Source organism: Amblyomma mixtum, chromosome 4 (assembly GCF_055824585.1).
Source record: "Amblyomma mixtum isolate Tamu chromosome 4, ASM5582458v1, whole genome shotgun sequence".
Classification (NCBI taxonomy): domain Eukaryota; kingdom Metazoa; phylum Arthropoda; class Arachnida; order Ixodida; family Ixodidae; genus Amblyomma; species Amblyomma mixtum.
This window is the reverse complement of record NC_143015.1, coordinates 92884659-92905003: the sequence shown is the minus strand read 5'-3', so window position 1 is coordinate 92905003 and position 20345 is coordinate 92884659. Positions and strand designations below refer to the sequence as shown.

At 48.1% G+C, this 20345-nt stretch overlaps 1 protein-coding gene across 12 annotated transcripts in view; it reads left to right on the top strand.

Annotated features, from left to right (window-relative positions):
- Positions 1-20345, top strand: part of LOC149347442 (uncharacterized) — a 197452-nt gene that overhangs the window by 146551 nt on the left and 30556 nt on the right. For 2 of the 12 annotated variants that reach the window (XM_089587119.1, XM_089587113.1), the window contains exons 5-9: positions 5177-5317; positions 6308-6359; positions 6744-6890; positions 8014-8120; positions 12578-12671. The exons of 4 other annotated variants lie outside the window; for them this stretch is intronic. In XM_089587119.1, coding sequence (XP_089443245.1) covers positions 12609-12671 — 63 coding nt within the window. In that variant the 5' untranslated portion in view covers positions 5177-5317; positions 6308-6359; positions 6744-6890; positions 8014-8120; positions 12578-12608. 6 more of the 12 variants (XM_089587120.1, XM_089587115.1, XM_089587114.1 and 3 more) reach the window with 5 other exon arrangements.

The following is a 20345-nucleotide window of genomic DNA, read 5'->3' as shown; positions in this document are numbered from 1 at the left end:
GGGTGTGGACTCCAATTCGACGCCGTGGCCTTCGCGAAAAGCTGCTCAAAAGATACTTTGGCCCGTACGAAGTGATTCGCCGTATAGGCGAGTTAAATTACGAAGTGTTGCCGATAGTAACGCGTGCGTCCCGCCGCCCGCCTGCCTCCGAGGTTGTTCACGTCGCTCGCCTCAAACCGTACTGTGACCGCTCGGAGCACGTGGCCTAACTCTTCGCGCCTTACGCGTTTTTCAGCGCTAATTTTGCTTCTCTGCGCATCGGGACGATGCGCCTTTCGGGAGGAGAGCAATGTCATGTGTGTTTCCACTTAACGTCATCTTCAACGAGCGGGGAGCCGATCGCCGGCAAAGAGGAAGAGGCTCCGTGGAAAATCGCTCGTGAGCCCGGCCGCGACCGCTTGGACTGTCCCTGGCGCTGCTCCTGTGGTCTCCAGTGTCCCCACGACCCGCGTCGTTTGAACGACCCGTGACAATATGCTTAGCGGGAGATAATGATGAAGAATCTTAAAGAATAGGATACCAAGGTTGTAAAAATAAAGGGCCGAGATAGGTAGAACGTCCAAATCTATCAACAAAATGCGGGAGGGTGACATTCGAGGGGTATTGGTTATGATGCGCATGGATTGCTTTTGCAGTTTTATTAAAGGCCAGAGATGAATATGATAGGCGTTACCCCAAGATGAGATACCGTAGTTTAAGTGGCTGTGGATGAATGCGTAGTAAAGAGGTAGTACAGTTAGGACTGGAAAATAGCTTCGGGCTTTAATTAGTGCGCGTAACCCATAAGAAATTTTCTTGCACGTTTCAGCTTCATGATGATGGAATTTTAAGTGAGGGTCAATGATAACACCAAGAAAAGAAAATCGATCTTGCGGTGAAATAGCAGCAGAATTGAGGTATAGAAGTGGTGTGATGGGCAATGACTTCTGAGGGGGATGGAAAATCTGAAAACAAGTTTTAGTGACGTTCACGGACAGGCGGTTAATGTGGCACCAACGCTCAAGAGAATTAAGATCATTCTGTAGGTTAAGAATCAGCTGATTAATGTCCTGGTGCGATTATAGCATGGTAGAGTCATCTGCGTATAGTATACTATTGCAATTCTTTATACAGGATGGTAAATCATTAATGTATAGTAAAAACATTACAGGGCCCAGAATTGAGCCCTGTGGAACACCCTTGTTAATTAAAGCTATGTTAGATGTATGGTCATTAATAGAGACTATGTGCTCTCGGTCACAGAGAAAGCTCTTCAAGAGCATTAGGGGAGGTCCAGTGATACCATAAGATTCAAATTTGTGAAACAAGACGGAGTGATCAATGGAATCAAATGCTCTGCTAAAATCTATGTAAACTGCTCCTGAGAACATTCCTTTATCAATTGTTAGCCTAACGTAATCTATGAGAGACGCTATTCCAGTATCTGTAGATAGTCCGCGCCGAAAGCCGTGTTGACTATCTGTCAATATGTTAAATTTTTCAATATAACTAGACAACCTTACTTCAATTAGTTTTTCTAAAATTTTGTCAAAAAAAGGAAGAATTGCAATCGGACGATAATTATTTAGCAAAGCTGGATCACCTTTTTTGAAGACCGGTATTATTTTCGCTATCTTGAGCTGCTTGGGATAACTGCCAGATTTAAAAACGGGATTGCAGATGTGGCTAAGGACTGGAGCAGTGTTCCTGCAGTGTTCTTACCTTGCTACTAATAACTAGCCTCACCTTCAAAAGCTAGTGGCATGACGAGACAGGTTGCTGCAGTCATAACATACTGTTCTTTCTTTGCTACTAATAACTAACCTAACCTTCAAAAGCTAGTGGCATGAGGAGACAGGTTACTGCATTTCTGCTGTGTTCTTTCTTGCTACTAATAGCTAACCTAACTTTGGAAAGCTAGTGGCATTAGGAGACAGGTTCCTGCCTTTCTCTTGTATTGTTTCTTTCCTGCTAATAACCTAACTTAACAATGCTGGTCCCATGATGAGACAGGTTATTGCATTTCTGGTGTGGTTTTTCCTTGCTACTAATAACTAAAGTGACCTTCAAAAGCTTGTGGCATAACGACACAGGTGACTGCACTTCTCCTGTCTGTCTACTATCTTTGCTACTGATAACTACCCTAACCTAACATACTGATACTGATAACTAACCTAACATTTTCCTTTACCACGCTGACTAATCCTCTTATCTGAGCTTACCAGGTCCACCCAGCGCCTCCCCCCCCCCCCCCCCCGTCGCAGCCCCTTTAAAGCCTTTGTTCAATCCCCACCCCCCGGATATAAGTTTTTCCACTATTGCAGCTTAACGAATCAAGATTCACCTCCCTCCCCTTCCTGACACGCATCCCCTCTCACACCACTTTCGTTCCCCACCCCCGGGGCCTTCCTCCTCGGAGTGAAGGCCCTATTTAATCCCTGCCAATGATGAACGCTTTGCCCAGACGAAGACAAGTCCCCTTGTCGAAACGTTGGCTCAAGCAACCTGAGGTTTTCCCCTCCCTTGTTCATTTTGTGATAACCTGCAAAAGTTAGTGGCATGAAGAGACAGGCTACTGCATTTCTGCTCTGTTCTTTCTTTGCTACTAATAACTAACCTAACCTTCAAAAACTAGTCACGTGAAGTGAATGGTAACTTCATTCATGCTGTGTTCTTTCTTTGATAGTGGCAACTAACCTAATCTTGAAATGGTAGTGGCATGACACCAGCATCAACACCGGTGGTTCCATTCCCGAGGCCCTCATAAATTGGACTCAGTCATTTTTGTGCCCTTTGTCTGTGGGGTTTCATCCATGCGTAAGAGGTCTAGCTTCGTTGAGAACTGGGACTTCGACATTTATTACACTCCATAACCCTGACGAATTCTATAGCGCAAAATGCACCACATTCCTGAATCATGCGGCAGTTTCCGCTTTTTAGTTCATAGCATTCATGCGATGCGGATCATATGCGTATTTCGTAGCCTGCTGGCTTTCATTGCTTTTAAGGCATTCCGATTTCCTGAAGATGAATGTGAATATTTTGTTATTTTTTCATTTAATAATCACTGGTATGTCTCGTTGGTATTTACAGCTTTTTATTTTGCTGCGTAAAAAAAATGTACGTAACGTACTTGCTATGAGGCGTAATTTTTTTTTAATTAATGTGCACGTTATAACACAAACCACTTTATTACAACTCGGTGTTTGCTGAGCTCCGTGCTGAACTGGAGGACTCTTTTTTTCAATGCGGTCGATGATGATGATGAAAACGTTTATTTAAAGCCGCAATGACTTAGTTTAAGGCAAGGCTGATCGGGTGCCCAGTCCGGGACGCCGTTGGTAAGAGCCGCTTTCCGTTCTCTGGCGACGAGAGCTCGTTGTTCCTCGAGGTCTGAGCTGGACAGGGCCGCCTGACAGCCCTCCTGCGTTGGCTGATTTATGATGTCAATACTATTATTTGCCGGAAAAGTCCATACCATATGGTATAAGTTTGCCTTCTGGACACAATGTTTGCACTGTGCCGAAAAGTACTCGGGCTCAATGGCGTGAAGCTTAGCTGGATTATTAAACGACAAAGTTTGTAGCCTTCGAAGGTCACATTCCTGTTAGTTACTAAGACTCTTAGCGGGCCTCGGGAGTGTCTGCCTTTCAAGGCGCATATGCTGTAATATCTCTGAATATGTTGTTATCGGAGAAGGAGAGCCTGAATCAGTGAGGGAGAACGTAGAAGGATTCCGGGGAAGAAAAGCTCTGGCCGAAGCGTGTGCGCGCTCGTTTCTTCAACTCCCTGGTGACCTGGTGCCCATATTAATTCCTTCCGTTCAGCTGAAGTCCAACTTTAACTGAGAATCTTGCGGACTAGCGGCGTGATTCTGCCACGCATATAGTTTCTATAATCCGCCTAGGAATCTGTAACTGTGTATTTCTATGCGGAGTGCGTTGCGGCTAGTGCTATCGCTACTTCCTCCATAGCCTGGGTATCCCCGTTACGAACTGAAAGCCCGTCCACGACCTGCATTTGGTGCACCGCTAAGATTGTTGATACTCCTTGTACAGGACCCGTAGCGTCCACGAAGAAGGCTCCTTCTTCTCTTAAATAGCACTCGTTCAACTTCTTGCTCCTCGCCACTCGTCTAGCATAACCATGCTCCAGGTGCATGTTTTTGGGAAGCGGAAGCGTAAGGAATTTGCTCTTCAATTTTCTAGGTATATTTTCTCTCCCAGCCACTTGCTCCGGAAAGCTAATGTTTAAATCTTCTAAGACCCTGCGGCCGGTCGTAGTTGTTTCCAGTCTCATTACCTGGCTTGTAAGATGGACGCTACTCAATTCATCAGCCGTATTGTGTACCCCTAGTTTTAGCATACGCTCAGTAGATACTTTCATGGGTAAGCCGAGTGCCTTCTTATAAGCGGTTCGAATGATAACGTGCAGGTGGTTTAGATCGGTCTTCCGCATACGAAGGTACGGAGCCACGAACACTATCCTACAGATGACAAAGGCCTGTATTAGTCCAAGGGTATCCTGTTCTTCCATGCCGTTTTTCTTGCTTGTGATCCGAGATATCTTGTTCGCACATCGTTCGGAGCTTGGTGACCGCTGCTGCGTTCAAACAATTGTGGTTAATGAGCAGCCCCCAAAACCGTATTGTTTACACCTCGGGAATATTTGTATCGTGGACCAAGATCTCCAGCGATGCAGTATCCATCTTCCCCCGCAGCACGAGGAGCTCCGTCTTGTCCGGAGAACAGCGCAGTCCGCATTCTTCTGCATATTCTTGAACCGTACTGGCACCCTCTTGGAGGGCCTCCTCCATCTGTCCAAAGTTTCTCTCCGTTGCCCATATGGTTATGCCATCCGCGTAGAGGGCGTGCCAGATTCCCTTTATGGCACTAAGTTGTTCCAGCAGGTGCATGAGAGCAACGTCGAAGAGCATTGGAGAGAGGATTGCTCCCTGAGGCGTCCCTTTGGTCGGAAGCAAAACGCAAACGCGCCCGCATGCTTTGCGAAATCACTGCTCATTACTTACCCCCTGGGCATCCAGATTTACCCCGAGTCATTCACTACTGTGTCCCCCCGTAGCCTGTGTCGCTTCGGGACGTTAAACCACCGCCTGTTGTGGGTTGTTTTGGAATACTGCAGAAGTTCAATTTTCCGTGAGTCACTGGCGTTCTTTTTATTTCGTCCTGATTGGCAGCTCGCGCCCTTGGCCAAGCCCTCCGTCCAAACCGGGGGCGCCTCTTGCGTCTGGAGTGTTATCATCACGTGGGTGCCGCCGACGGCCGGCCATTGTACAGCAGCCCCTACTGACTCGGCCGTGCAGAAATATTGGCTGAAAGTGAGTGCGGTTGCGCGTGACTTTTCCACGTAGCAGATCCAAACACGACTCGGTGGTCCACGGTGTGAAGGCCACAACTAAAAGACTTCATACAAGGCTCGTATATACAGAATTTCGTAATAAGGTAAAATCCATAGCTTGAAACTCAAAATCAAGTTTACACAAATCGTGATATACGAGTGCCGTGTACTGCACTGCCATTTTCTCCAGTGGAATCACCGTGCATGGTTTTACGTGAAATAAAGAGGGGGTGAAACTTACAAGCTTTTTTTGCGGTAAATGTCACTAAGCACGCTCATATTCTTAATATCTATCACTGATGTTCAGCTTTATCAGTGTATTAAGAAACTGAAAGTGCATGATCGGCGCAAAACATGTCTTTAGTGAGATGCTCGGGTTATGTACTGAGTTTGATTTATTTTCAGTTTTCTGCGAGAAAGTGATAAAGCTGTCTTAATCAGCTCCACCTATTTCTCTGCAAGAAAACGTTGTCCTATTTCATTGTAAGGACGATATGAACCAAGTGAGGGGTGATAATTTTTGTTCTTTACAGGATAATGCAACTGGACGCCACGTTTAAAAGGTCGGTCGGACCGTTTTTTTTCGTGAGAAGCCTTGACGGAAACCGAGCACCGGAACTATATAGAGCTGGAGATAATCGTGGCTGTTCTGACACTCATGTTTAGATTGCGGCTGTAGGGCAAAATGTCGTCAAAGTTTGAGGGTCCAAGAGGCCTTTTGCAGAAAATTAACACGAACTGTTTTCTATGTGCCATCAAATGGCGTAGTACATGTTTTCACGCCAATGGTGTCAAATTTGGCGCTGACAGAAAAGATTGGCGATATTTGGCTACTCTTGACCTCTGTATGGCAACTTTCCTGAACTGGTCAAAAGAAACACTGCCGACACCTTAGGCAAATCGCACTATTTTGTTTTTTTATTGCAGGTGAGTTAGCACACGTGTTAATTTCACATCGTTTCTTCTGCAGATGACTGCTGCTCCTGTTTAGCGTCAGCCTCACGGCGTAACCACGATTATGGGTATGTGGATAACTTTGCTCTACCTCTGACATTCTCTTAGTGAATAATTATGCCCCTTTCTGATGCTGCATTACCCACTCTGCAGTACATATGGGTGTGTAGGAGAAATTAATATGCATTCTGTTGCACTAAAAGGCGCGCAAGCGGTATGTGATATTAGCACGTTTCGAAGAGCCGCAGGTAGTATAAATTAGTTAGAGATCCTCGATAATGACGTTGCTCATATCCAGTGCATCATTTCGGGAAGTTAAACCCATAATTCAAATTTGACGGCAATTATAGCCAGTCACGTCGATGCTGCAATAACTTTTTTTGTCATTGCTCCTTATCTAGACAAACGCGAGCTGGGACCGTGCCACTAACGTTCTCTCTCTTGATGGACAGTCTGACTCTGGGACGAGCCATCCACCACTGTGAGAGCAAGATGCGCCTGCTGTGACTGGACTGTTATCATCACGAGAGCACCACTAACCTCTGAATCCTGTACAGCGCCCATTCCCTGCCCACTATGGTGGGAAAGGCGTCCTGAAGGTGAGGAAGAGTGCCAGTGGCTTTGCGCAAGCAGTAGACGCAGCCATAGCTCAGTCTTCCATGCTACAACACGTGGAATTTGAGGCACAGAGTGCAAGTCTAAACTCAAACAGGATGGGAATTGACTTCGCTGAAACTTGTTAGGCGTGCTTCTGAAAGATAGGCAATTCCAGTTATTCAAATACGCGCGGCAAGCACTGCACTTAGTTCATAACCTTCCTTCTCATTTCAGTAAGTGAGCGAAGTTGTTCGGAATCATAAAGAGAGTCAGAGTTCTGGCTTTTGCACTCGCTGGAATACTTGTGACAAGCCTTTGTTTCGAGCCGCCGCGGTGGCTCAGTGGCTATGGTGCTCGGCTGCTGGCCCGAAAGACGTGGGTTCAATCCCGGCCGCGGCGGATGAATTTCTTTGGAGGAGAAATTTGAGGCCCGTGTACTGTGCGATGTCAGTGCATGTTAAAGAACCCCAGGTGGTCGAAATTTCCGGAGCCCTCCACTACGGCGCCTCTCATAGCCTTAGTCGCTTTGGGACGTTAAACCCCATAAACGAACCAACCGTTTCGAGATCTCCACTCTCAAAGCTGACGTTAAGTCCATCCAATCAAACGCATGCACGACGTTTGGGGTTGGCGAGGAACTTCCCATATCAAGACATCCCCCTAACGTTTGGAGTTCATTCCATTTCTGTTAATGAAAGCAAAATATTAAGTGGTCAGTTTCTCTAGTTGTTCAGTAACAGGAAGGTTTTTTTTGGTTTCATTTAGAAAAAGAATCAACCAGGGAAGGAGGAAATGTGTGCTCTGTTATCCTTGCAATGCCACGAGAAAACCACTGCTGAAACGCATGCGTTCTTCGCTAAGTTGCTCTCCCTACTTCCGATGCTAAATAAGGCTCTGAGTGAGTCATGCACGTACGGTAGAAAGACAAGGCACATATGGAAGAATTGCGGACTGCTGCTAGACACTGCCCCGACAGTTCTTGCAAAGGAGTTAAATAAAGGCGGTCACCTAGCATAAAGTTCCGTGTGTTTGTAATTATGACACGTACAGTCGATTGCCAGCCTATGATGAAGTGGTTGCTCACAGTGCTGCTTCCTTTCATAGCAGGGAGGTGCTTTGGTGCAGGCTGCCGCCGGAGAGCTCACCGAACCAACCAAGTGGCCGCCGTCATCTGCACCGCAGTCGTCACATGGACGGACGGTCGACGCAACAGTTGGACTTTTAAAGCCAAGGTGAAGTATTTAGCATGTTTTTTTTTTTTTAATATGCTCTTGTTCTTGCTACATTGTGGCAGAAAAGTTTTATTATGCATTGATAAAAATGAATAAAACTTCAAATATGTGAGCAAATAAGCATCAGTATAGGAATTATTATTAGTACTATAAATCGCAAAAACTTTTGCCTTTGAGCCATAAAAAATGACTGCAAATTTAGCCGTATGTTTAAAATGCACTGCCTGCGTCAGCTAAATGTAAGCAAGTTTTCATTTAACGTAAGACGCTCTGCTATAGCCACACAGAGTGATGTTGAGAGTTTGTCGAAGTCTTTGGTAATTCTCATTTTTTTATAACTGTTGAACACTAAAGGCTAAATACCCTAATTGTTTACTCTTTTCTTAGGGAAATATTCGTGGATACGGAAGTTGTAGATCATTACGAAAAAGAGGAGTTTGAAATGTTTATAAAATGGTACCAAATACGTACATTTTCTAACCGCCCATAAACAAATCACGGCAAGGAGCTGGCATCTACTGCTGAATATCTTGGGCCCACTGCAAACGCAGCCACGTCGGGGACCGCGCTCTGATGATGAGCGGTTTCTTTCCCCCCAGAAACAGCGTCATGGGCGCTCAAGTAGCCCGGTTGCTTTTGTATTACGCAGGCTTTTTCTTTCGTCTGTTAAAAGACGATCATAAATGGCACCTTGTTCTTAATATTTCAGGTTGCTCCTTTTTCACGTTATCTACGTCTTGCAAATTTACACTTTTACCCGAATAGCCGTATTTGCAGAGTTTCTAATCACTTCAAAAATTAACTTGAAAGAAAGTTACTGAAGACTGTCACGCTGCTCTCAACAGTATACTTATTTTCGCTCACACATGACACTGCTTCATTTTTCCTAAACGGTGTATACATTGGGCTAACAGACCATGTATAAATTTGTTTTATCTTCTTTATTTCGATCTGAACAGTTCGATAATTCTAGGCTGGTGGTTTCGCCTCTCCACTATATATGCGCTATTCTCCGCACACACCCTCTGCTGATAGTGAAGGTAGCTTGAAAGAAAGGGTACGATTGCCTGCAGGCAGGTAGTGCGCCTGCCACCCGCGGCCCCAGTGTAGCACGCGCCGTGGTCTGTTCGTCGGTAAGATAGGCGTCGCTGGCTAGAGGTGGTGCCAGAGAAGCGCAAGCCTGAGACGAGACTGATCGGAGGTATAATTTGCGCCCTGCTGCAGACGAAACACAGAGCCAACGATGCTCGGCAGTGCGTGTTCTGTGTGCGGCAAATTAAACAGCGTCAGCCTTTAGCCGCAGTCTTTCAACTGTCTTTCGATTTTTAATTATTCAAATGAACTTTCTGTAAAGCCCTTTCTCTTAAGTGGAGCTGCGTCTACATCGACTAGCTAACGTCGTCTCGGAATGTGCCATAACCTCCTTCGAAACCGTATCGCAATTCCCCTCATATGCGTAGCTGCCGCACCGGGAAGCTGCTGTTCGCGCTGCCATCTAGAAAGGGGTCGGCACATGAGAGGGTGCTGCTCTAATGGCCGGACGACGCTTGTGCTTGCAATGTTTGAAAGCTGAGGAAGTGCAGCTGTGGGAGTATTGTATACTGCTCCCCTTCGAGAATTAAATGGTTGGCGTGTGAGGGCATGCGAAAAATATTATTATGGCAAGAATTTCAAAAACAATTTGATTCCATGGAACGCGATAACATCGACTGAGTACAAAATCAAGCTACGATGAGTTCATGTTAGGATTAAGTGCTGCTTGTGAAATCATGAGTTCTTTGATCAGTGCCCTAGACTCCGCCGCATTTCACAGGCCACTGCACTCGATGGAACTCTATGGCACCAGAAACAAATGCTAAAGATAATTCTGGAGTGCCCGGTATAGCGCTATGCACATCTACTGCCCTTCGTGGTTTATTACAAGCAACCCACGAGGCGGTAACTGTCTTTGTATAGTTAACCGGCCTATTTAATTTAACAAGCAACATATAAGATTCAGTAACTCTTTTGTAATGTCAACAGGCATATTGAATTTAACAAGCAACCTGCGAGGGAGTAACGGTTTTTGTAATGTCAACAGGCCTAATGAATTTACCATGCAACCCACGATGCAGTAAGTACTTTGGTAATGTCAACCAGCCAATTGAATTAAACAAACAACCTACGAGGGAGTAACTGTTTTTGTAATGTGATCCAGCCTATTGAATTTAGCAAGCGACCTACGAAGCAGTAACGGTTTTTCAATGGGCAGCCGGCCTGTTGAATTGTGCAGGGCACTAAATATCCAGTTCAGCTGAACTTCTGCTGTATACTGTAAAACAGCATGTTTTTTCTGGTTGGTGCTCCCTATCTCAAAGTCTAAGCAGCAACAATAAAGTTGTTTCAAATGCCTTGCGGCTCCACGGGAACTAACCTCGAGGGGAACCCTCATGCAACCACATTTCGATGGAGGGCAAAACGTAAAAGGCTCCCATGTGATCCGCGATGCCAGCGCATGTTAAAGAACCAGACATGGTCCAAAGAATACGGAGCCATCAAGTGCGCCGTCTTTTATAGCGCGTGTGTCACTCTTGGAAAACCACAATTAACGATTCACATTTAAATTTGTCAGCAGCACCCGAAGCCAAGGCTGGGTGTATATAGCTGTATAGCGACTTCTGTAATTTTCATGCTCATAATTACTAATATACACCACAGCACATGTCTCTAAAGCACCCTTCAAAGACAACACCATATTCCCTAGACGTGCCTTTGTTCACTCCAAACCAATGAGCTGGCGTGGCGAAGTGGTTAGAATGCTCGTCTCGCACTCCCGAGGCCCTGGTTCGATTACCCAACTCGGCCAATTTCCTGCTCAATTTTCTTTATTAATGCTTCTGAGATTTTTTGCTCATGGCCAACGCCGCTGACGACACCGGCTTTTCTTCGACATGGGGCCGTTGTTTAATTCTGGCGCGCTAAAACTTCCAACTTGGTTTTTAAACATGACTAGTTATGCCCAGTTGGCCCTCAATGAGAATTTTTCTGTCCCAATCGACCCACTAATGGAACCACTTACTTCCCAGTTGGTCCCCAGTTCCTCCCATTTGGCTCTCGACTGGGAAATGATGTCTCTCATTTGGTGGCAAACTAGACCCATTTGCCGCCCACTCTGCGGCAACTGGATTTCGAAGTGGAACCAGTTGGAGTCTAGTTGGAACCAGTTACTCCCAATTGAAACCAGTTACTCACACTTCAGTTCGCTTTATTTGGAGCCCTAAAGCTGCACTTCTGTGGATGCTGATAAATAATTACTCCTCCTATATTTAAAATATATTTCACTTTGGGGACTACCCAAGAGCACAATTACCGTAATGAAAAACCTACAATGTTGTCAGTCTCGCGTAATATGCAATTCTTCTAGCCGGAATGCCCAAGTTACTCTAGTGTTGCATTTCCAAATCATGGCTTCACTTCTGCCCTCCAGTCTGGTTGTCTTCCTTGGAAGCCAATGCCTGGCTCAATCACCCCAGCTGAAGCAGACTTTCCTGCCTTTGCACGCACATCGTCACGTCAGCGGATGCAACTCACTGCGGTGCATCCGCGGCCAGCCACAGCCGGCTGCGGTGCAGGAGGTGGGGTTAAGATGCTTCCTTTTAAATCCTCCACGTACTGTATGATGACGCGTGTTCAGATAGTGCCCGCTGTTTTTTTTTGTAGGAGACACAGAAGTTATGCGGATGGAATCATGCGTCTAAACTTCGTTCTCTGCGCACACTGCAGCGCACATATGGGTGCGAATAAAACTCGGCGCACACTCGAACCAAGTATCCCTTCTCCTAAAATGAATGCTCATAACGATGCGTTAAATTCTCCTAAAGCAAGTATTCATTTCAAAACACCCACACTTCTTCCGGAACTCCATCACTACTGCCAATTAGACATTCCTTCAACATGACTCATTAAACACAATGTATTTACACTACTCACAATTGGACATTTCTTCAACACGGCTGCATTAAACACAATGTATTTAATTTCGTGTGCGTGATTTTTGTTAGCTGCTTCATACTTGCGTCAAAATTGCTTGATGCTGTTTTATTCCATCAACATGGAGGTCCTAACAACGGTTTCATTACTGGCCCCTCTTCGGTAATAAAAACAATAAATGCGCGTTCGATCCTGGCCGTGGCTGTTGCAATTCGATGAAGACGAAATTCTAGAAGCCCATGCACTGTGGTATGTGAGTGCATGTTAAAGAGCCCCAGGTGTTCAAAATTTCTGGAGCCCTATACTACGGCGTCCACCAGAGCTTTAGTTTCTTTGGGATATTAAACCCCCATGACCCATTAACCATATTTAAAAAAAAATACTGATTGTACTTTTCAGGTGGGCATTTCAAAAGGCATTGACATGCCACAGGCTGCCAGTCGGCAGCCACCTTGATACAGCAGCCGCCTTGTTTTCAATGCCGCCAGTGCTCTCTGGTCATCATGACATCCCTGAACGATGCCCAGTCGACGATTGGAGGTACAGGGGCCACACCTCCTTGCCGAGCCCATGAAGACACCGGTATGTATGGCGCTCTGAAAATCGGCGATGCTTCGGCTGCGCAACACGTGGCAAGAGTTTAAATATGAACCTGGGAGGTACATAATCAGTGGAGAGTATCTCAAAATTTCGTGCACAGAGGCTGTTAAATTTTACAGTAACAACGCGTCATTCGTGCAAGCATTTTCCTCCAACGCGTCTCTCTCTAGCCTTAGCAACATTCATCTAATCCTTTTTTTTCTTAAGCAGACTTCAGCCATATTTGTCGTCTGCGAAATCCATAAATTTGGGGAGGAAGAGCATTGGCGTCTCTCATAGCCTTAGTCGCTTCGGGACGTTAAACCCCATAAACCAACCAACCATACATAAGTTTTAAAAATAGCACAGAGATATTTAGATTCCGTGCAGGAAATCTGCATTAAAGCGCGAACTTAACAACTTGTTTCTGCCGACTGCCTGAACGTGTACGAAGCATGTTATAACAGGTGTGTACCTACCATGCAGAATTCTCCCACGAGGAATGGCTTGATGAAGCCTTCAAAGCCGCAGCTGTCCTAGAACTGCTAACCTATTAACAATCCATTAATATTCAAAGAGTTCAAATCATTCCGCAATAAACTAACCGCATGGTTAAAAAATCCAAATACGTGTACTCAATATTGTCAGTGGACAAAGAATAAGACAGTGCTGTGCTCGGGCAATGAGCGCGAAGAGGACGAAGTGTGATCTGTGCGCCGTTGGCCGGTAGTGGTTCGATTGAGCTGCTGTCAGCATCCCTCAGTGACTACTCCTTGTGTGCCTACATTTACGTAACATCTCTTGGTGGAGGTGCGGGGTACGAGCCGCCATGCCGCTGACCAAACGAGCCGACGAGCCGACGAGCCGATCTGTCGAGATAGCTACCGACGCGCCTGCCACGCCAACTGTCGTCCTAGCCCACCCTCGAGACCCGGGCACATTCTGCGGTACCGATGGCGTGGACGTCGAAGACTGGCTCTCGCTGTAGGAGCGTGTGAGCACACACAACAGGTGGGACCCCACGATGAAGTTGGCCAACGTCATTTTCTACTTGACGGGCACTGCAAGGGTCTGGTTCGAGACACACGAGGAAGAACTGACCAGTTTTGACCTGTGCAAGCAGAAGCTTACCGAATTGTTCGGTAAGCCATTCGGACGTCAGCTGGCTGCGAAGAAGGAGCTTGCATGCCGCGCACAATCGTCAACAGAGTCATATGTGTCTTATATTCAGGGCATTTTAGCCCTCTGCATGAAAGTTGATTCCGCCATGTCAGAGATTGACAAAGTCGGTCACGTTCTCAAGTGAATTGCAGACGACGCCTTCAACTTGCTGGTGTACAAGGACTGCGGAACGGTTGACGCCATCTTAAAAGAATGCCGCCGGTTTGAACAAGCGAAAAGCCGCCGTATTTCCCCTCAGTTTACGCGGTTGCCGAACACGGCGGCAACGTCGTCCTGCGTTGACTCATCCCAACCGTGCTCCCTGCCAGCGTCCGACAGCCTGACACGACTTGTGCGCCGAGAACTAGTCCCACAATTTCCCAATTACCGGTACCGGACAGTGCCCCTGCAGTACCCCTTTTACAGGCTGTTGTCCGACAAGAATTCGCCAATCTCGGGATCCGACCTGTATGCTCCATTAGTAGCCCAGATGCTCGTCATGTGTCTCCCGTGCTCGGTGCCCGACATCCGTACCAAACTCGCCGCAGCCGCAACCCGGATGAGTGGAGAACACCTGACGACAGGCCCATCTGTTTTAACTGCTCCCGAGTTAGTCACATCTCCCGACACTGCCGAAGCCATCCGTCATCGACCTACCACCGCTATCCTGATTCTTTCTATCCCCGCCGCTCGTCGTCGCCCCATGAACCACAGCTCGCAAGCTCCGACGCTCGGGCCCCTCCAACTAACCGCTCGTCATCGCCTTACCGTCGTCGATCTCCGTCGCCCCAAACTCGCCGCCCGTCATCTCCTGGCCCGTATGCTCGATCACGTTCGGAAAACTGATGGCTGCAGCGTCTGGAGGTGATGCTGCTCCGACGACCGACCTTGGAAATCCTCCTTTGACTCTACATGCCCGACGGAATATACTTAGCGTCGACGTGGAAGGGATCCCTGTTACCGCTCTCATCGACACGGGAGCGCACATCTCCGTTATGAATGCCTGTCTACGCCGTCGCCTAAGGAAAGTGCTCACTCCTGCCCACTCCGCTGTTGTTCGCGTCGCCGATGGCGGTACTTCCGCTGTCGTTGGAATGTGCACAGCCCGTGTGTCAATCGCCGGCCGCCATACTTCGGTTCTCTTCACTGTCCTGGAACAGTGCCCTCATGACCTCATCCTTGGCCTTGAGTTTCTTTCCGAACATTCTGCCCTCATTGATTGCGCCACAAGTGTCGTTCAGCTCGCCCTACCTTTTAACGAGGAGCCACCGGCTCCAGTTGTTCATCGCCTATGTACCGTGGATTTTGTCCGCCTCAACCCCGAAGCCGTCACTTACGTATCATTCTCTTCCGTCCCGCCAGTTCCCGATGGCCAATACATCGTTACTCCAGCCCTTGATGTGCGTGAAGCCAGGTCCACGAAGACTGAGGAGCCACCGGTTTATGGAAGTCAATGTCGAGGCCTGTGGACACACCCAACGGCAGGGGCTGGGGTACTTGTTTCTCGTGTGAGTGTCGGTGGTCAATGGGTTCTCTGTCAGTGGCGGCGGTCTCGGTTCAGAGGGGTCGTAGGTCGTTGGGTCTTCTAGGTTCTCAGGTGGCCGGTGAGTGGGGTCACAGGGCAGTTGCGGCGGTCGTTGTGTGGTCGTTGTGTCGTCGTGTCTTCTGGTCGGGGCTTGGGGCGGGGCGGTGAAGAGAGGCGGCGTCGGGGCATACCTGGCAGGCTGGGGAAGCGCCGGCAGGCGCGAAGCCGTGAGCTCTCCACAGAAGACCTCGGTGTACACCAGGCTCCTAAGCTCCGGGACCGGGATGAAGAAGGTACCCAGCACCTCCACCAAATGTTACGTGACGGCAAGCGATGATGAAAGGACTGCATGACCGATGGCGATGATATGATTTAATGTCTGCGAGCCTAGCACGAGCGCTCCTGCCCATGCCACTGCCCGCTTCGTCGTCTTATAGTCTGTCACAATATGTCTATTTAGGGCAGGTAGTGCCTGCTGATCCGTATTATGAGAGGGGAATAACTAGAAGAATAACAATGGGGTGGAGTGCATATGGCAGATTCTCTGATATCATGAATGCCAGTTTACCAATATCCCTCAAGAGAAAAGTATACAACAGCTGTATCTTACTGGTACAACGCAGCGAGCTATGGAAAGGGAAATGATAGGTGGAACGTTAAGAGATCGCAATAGGGCGGAGTGGGTGTGGACACAAACGCTGGTTAATAACATATAGTTGATATCAAAAGGAAGATATAATATATATAATATATATATATATATATATATATATATATATATATATATATATACCTATTACAAACGTCTTTTTCATAAAAGCATAAAAGATCCCATGATTATTTCTTTGAGATAGAAGAGCTATTTCAGCTGACCGTGTTTCAGCAGACCGCTGCGGCCTGAAGCCATGCTGAAAATCATGTAGCATATTTGTTTTGGTGTAGATATGTTGTCATCGTTGTATGCATTTATTTCTCTGTGCCTTATGAGAATACAGGTAAAATTGAAATAGGGCGGTAGTTAAGAAGGTTACTTCTATCGCCTTGTTTAATTATAGGCACCACTTGGGCTTCTTGCATTTGTTTTCAGGAAATACACCATTTGAAAGTATTAGATTGTAGATATGTGTTAAGACAGGGCAGATGAATTTAAGTACATACTTCACACGTGCAATCTGAATTCTGTGGAAATCTTTCAGTTGCCGTTGTAGTAACATTACTATATGAAAATACTTCGTCACAGTCTCTCGGGCAAAGAAAGAAAAGCACGCAAACTGGTATCTGCATCAGGTGCAGAGGTGCTAGCAGGCTCAAGGCTCTCACTACCCTGCAGCAACAAAAGTTAATTAAATGTATCCGCCAATGCTCTTCCTCCCCAAATTTTTTTCCTGCATGCTCGATAACACTGGGGAAAGTTTTTTTTTTATATTAGGATGCAGAACGGTGTTCTGCTTTTTCCACATTATAACAGATCAGCACATTGTGTTGCTGGAGAACATATTGTTACGTAAATGTAGGCACACAAGGAGTAGTCACTGAGGGATGCCGACAGTAGCTCAATCGAACCACTACCGGCCAACGGCGCACAGATCACACTTCGTCCTCTTCGCGCTCATTGCACGAGCACAGCACTGTCTTCTTCTTTGTCCACTGACACAACTCCCGGCGGCGAAAGCATCTTCCCGATGCTAAGTGGAAGACGGAGCAGGTGCACGGTATGGCTTGAGGCTAACCACGTGAACAACGTCAGTTGTAGGGGGGGTGGATGACGACGGAGGGTCGAGGGGGGCAATCTCATAAGTCACGTCGGTCACCTAACGGAGCACGCGATAAGGGCCCTTATACTGATGTAGAAGTTTCTCTGAAAGGCCGACACGGCGAGAGGGATACCAAACGAGGACGAGTGATCCTGGCGTGTAGTGTACGGGACGATGTCGGCGGTCGTAAACTGCCTTCTGGTAGGCCTGGGAGGCGGTGAGACGGTCGCGGGCGATTTTGCGGGCCGAGGTTGCTTGAGCGATGGCGTCACGTGCGTACTCCGTGGTCGAGGCCGAAGAAGGCGGCAGGAGTGTATCCAATGGCAACGCAGGATGCCGGCCATACAAAAAATAGAAAGGCGAATAGCCCGTGGTGTCATGCCGCGATGAATTGTAAGCAAATGTTACATAGGGCAAGGCAATGTCCCAATCACGATGGTCGGGTGCGACGTACATAGATAGCATGTCAGTGAGGGTCCTATTCAGGCGCTCGGTAAGCCCGTTCGTTTGAGGATGGTACGCTGTAGTGAGTTTATGCTGCGTGGAACAGGACCGGAGTATGTCGTCAACTACCCGGGACAAAAAGTAGCGGCCGCGGTCCGTCAGCAATTGGCGTGGGTGCACCGTGATGAAGGATGACATTTCGCAACAGGAAATCGGCGACATCGGTGGCGCAACTGGTTGGTAAGGCACGTGTGATAGCGTACCGAGTGGCGTAGTCAGTCGCGACGGCGATCCAACGGTTGCCGGAACTGGACGTAGGGAAAGGTCCGAGGAGGTCTAGTCCGACACGATGAAAGGGTTCCAGAAGTACGTCGATAGGCTGCAGAAGGCCGGCAGGCAAAGTGGAGGGCCGCTTCCTGCGTTGACAGAGGTCACAGCTGGCAACGTAACGGCGAACACTACGGTAAAGGCCGGGCCAAAAGAAGCGACGTCGGACCCGATCGTACGTGCGGGAGACACCGAGGTGTCCCGCGGTGGGCAGGTCGTGTAGTTCTGCGAGGACAGACGAGCGGAGACGTTGAGGAACGACGAGCAGGAGCGGAGGGCCGTCAGGGCGAAGGTTGCGGCGGTAGAGGATGTCATCCTGAAGAACAAAGAGTTGGAGCGAAGGATCGGGGTTGGGACAGGTAAGGCGGTCAATAAGGGGACGCAAGGAGGAATCTTGCCGTTGCTCGGCCGCGATGTTAAGCAGATCAGAGATAGCGAATAAGCACGGGCCGAGGTCATTGTCTCCAGGATCTGGCGGCTCCACAGGGTGACGAGACAGACAGTCAGCGTCTTGATGTAGGCGCCCGGACTTGTAAACAACGGTGTAAGAGTACTCTTGCAGGCGCAAAGCCCAACGACCAAGCCGGCCTGTGGGGTCCTTCAGCGAAAAAAGCCAGCAAAAGTAAAAAAAGCTAGTTGGTGCCGACGGGTCGAAATGGGCCAATATAGGAGGGGAAGTGAGCAATTGGATTAAGGAAGAAAAGGCCTCTCCTTGGGCAGGGCCCCAGGTAAAAGGGCTGTCTTTCTTAAGGAGGTCGGTGAGGGGACGAGCGATGCCAGCAAAATTTTTGATGAAGCGTCGGAAATAAGAGCACAGGCTAACAAAGCTGCGCACGTCCCTGGACGATTGCGGAAGAGGGAAGTACTTGACAGCTTGAACTTTAGCACGGTCCGGGCGGACACCCGAGGCATCGACCAGATGTCCAAGGATGGTCAGTTGGCGACGAGCGAATTGGCATTTCGACGAGTTGAGCTGCAGCCCGGCTTTACGGAAGACAGAAAGAATGCTTGTCAGTCGTACGAGGTGCGTGGAAAATGAGGGCGAAAAAACCACGACGTCGTCTAGGTAACACAGGCATGTAACCCATTTAAATCCTCGAAGCAAAGAGTCCATCATTCTCCCGCAGGTAGCTGGCGCATTGCAGAGACCGAACGGCATAACTTTGAACTGATATAAGCCGTCTGGTGTGACGAATGCAGTCTTTTCACGGTCTTGGTCATCCACCGCAATTTGCCAATAGCCGGATCGAAGGTCGATGGAAGAGAAAAATTTGGCTCCGTGAAGGCAATCCAAAGCGTCGTCAATTCTGGGGAGAGGATACACGTCCTTTTTCGTTACGCTGTTAAGGTGCCGGTAATCAACGCAAAAGCGCCAGCTCCCGTCTTTCTTTTTAACTAGGACAACTGGTGAGGCCCAAGGACTCGACGAGGGCTCTATACTGTCTTTGGTAAGCATTTTGTCCACCTCCTGCTGAATGATGTTCCGTTCTGTACTGGAGACCCTATACGGACGTCTGTGGATAGGAGCGGCGTCACCGGTGTTAATGCGATGCGTAACCACAGAGGTCCGAGCCAAAGGGCGGTTGTCGAAGTCAAAGATGTCGTGAAATGAGGAAAGAAGACACCTGAGGTCGTGAGTTTGTGCTGGTAAGAGGTCAGGGGCAATCATTTTCGCGTATTGGTCAGATGGTGGGACGTCGGACTCGGGGCATTTCGGCGAGGGAGGTACACAGCCGGTGACAACTGACACAACGCAGTCGGAAGCAGGGCACAGCGTGGCGAGCGACATTCCTTGGGGAAGCGGCTGAACGTGCGATGAAAAGTTGAGGATCGGAAGGGACACTCGATTGGCAAACATAGTGACCACTGTATGTGCGAGGGCAACATTCCGTGTGAGAGGCATCTCTTTCATCGTGACGGCAAGCCCTACATCTTCTCTTCTCTGTTCATATGTTCTGCCACGCCCATCGTCACGTCCTGCTTGTCATCGTCTGCGGCATTCTTCTAGTTCGCGCGATCGTGACGATCGCTTCGTGGCCCCGAGTCATGTGACGGACTAGAAGACGACGAAGCGGGCAGTGGCATGGGCAGGAGCGCTCGTGCTAGGCTCGCAGACATTAAATCATATCATCGCCATCGGTCATGCAGTCCTTTCTTCATCGCTTGCCGGCACGTAACAATATTCTCTTACTACTTCCAGCACCTCGCTACCAATTGCGAACTGCTGTTCCGTTGCTAGGCTGTTGAACATTACTTTAGTTTTCTTCATGTTAATTCTTAGCCCCACCGTTATGCTCTGCCTGTCTAACTGATTGATCATGCTTTGCAGTTCTTGTCCTGAGTGGTTTAGCAAGGCAATGTCATCAGCGAATCGCATATTACTCAGGTATTCTCCATTAACTCTTATCCCCAACTGCTCCCATTCAGCCCCCGTAATACCTCCTGTAAGCAGGCAGTGAAGAGCAT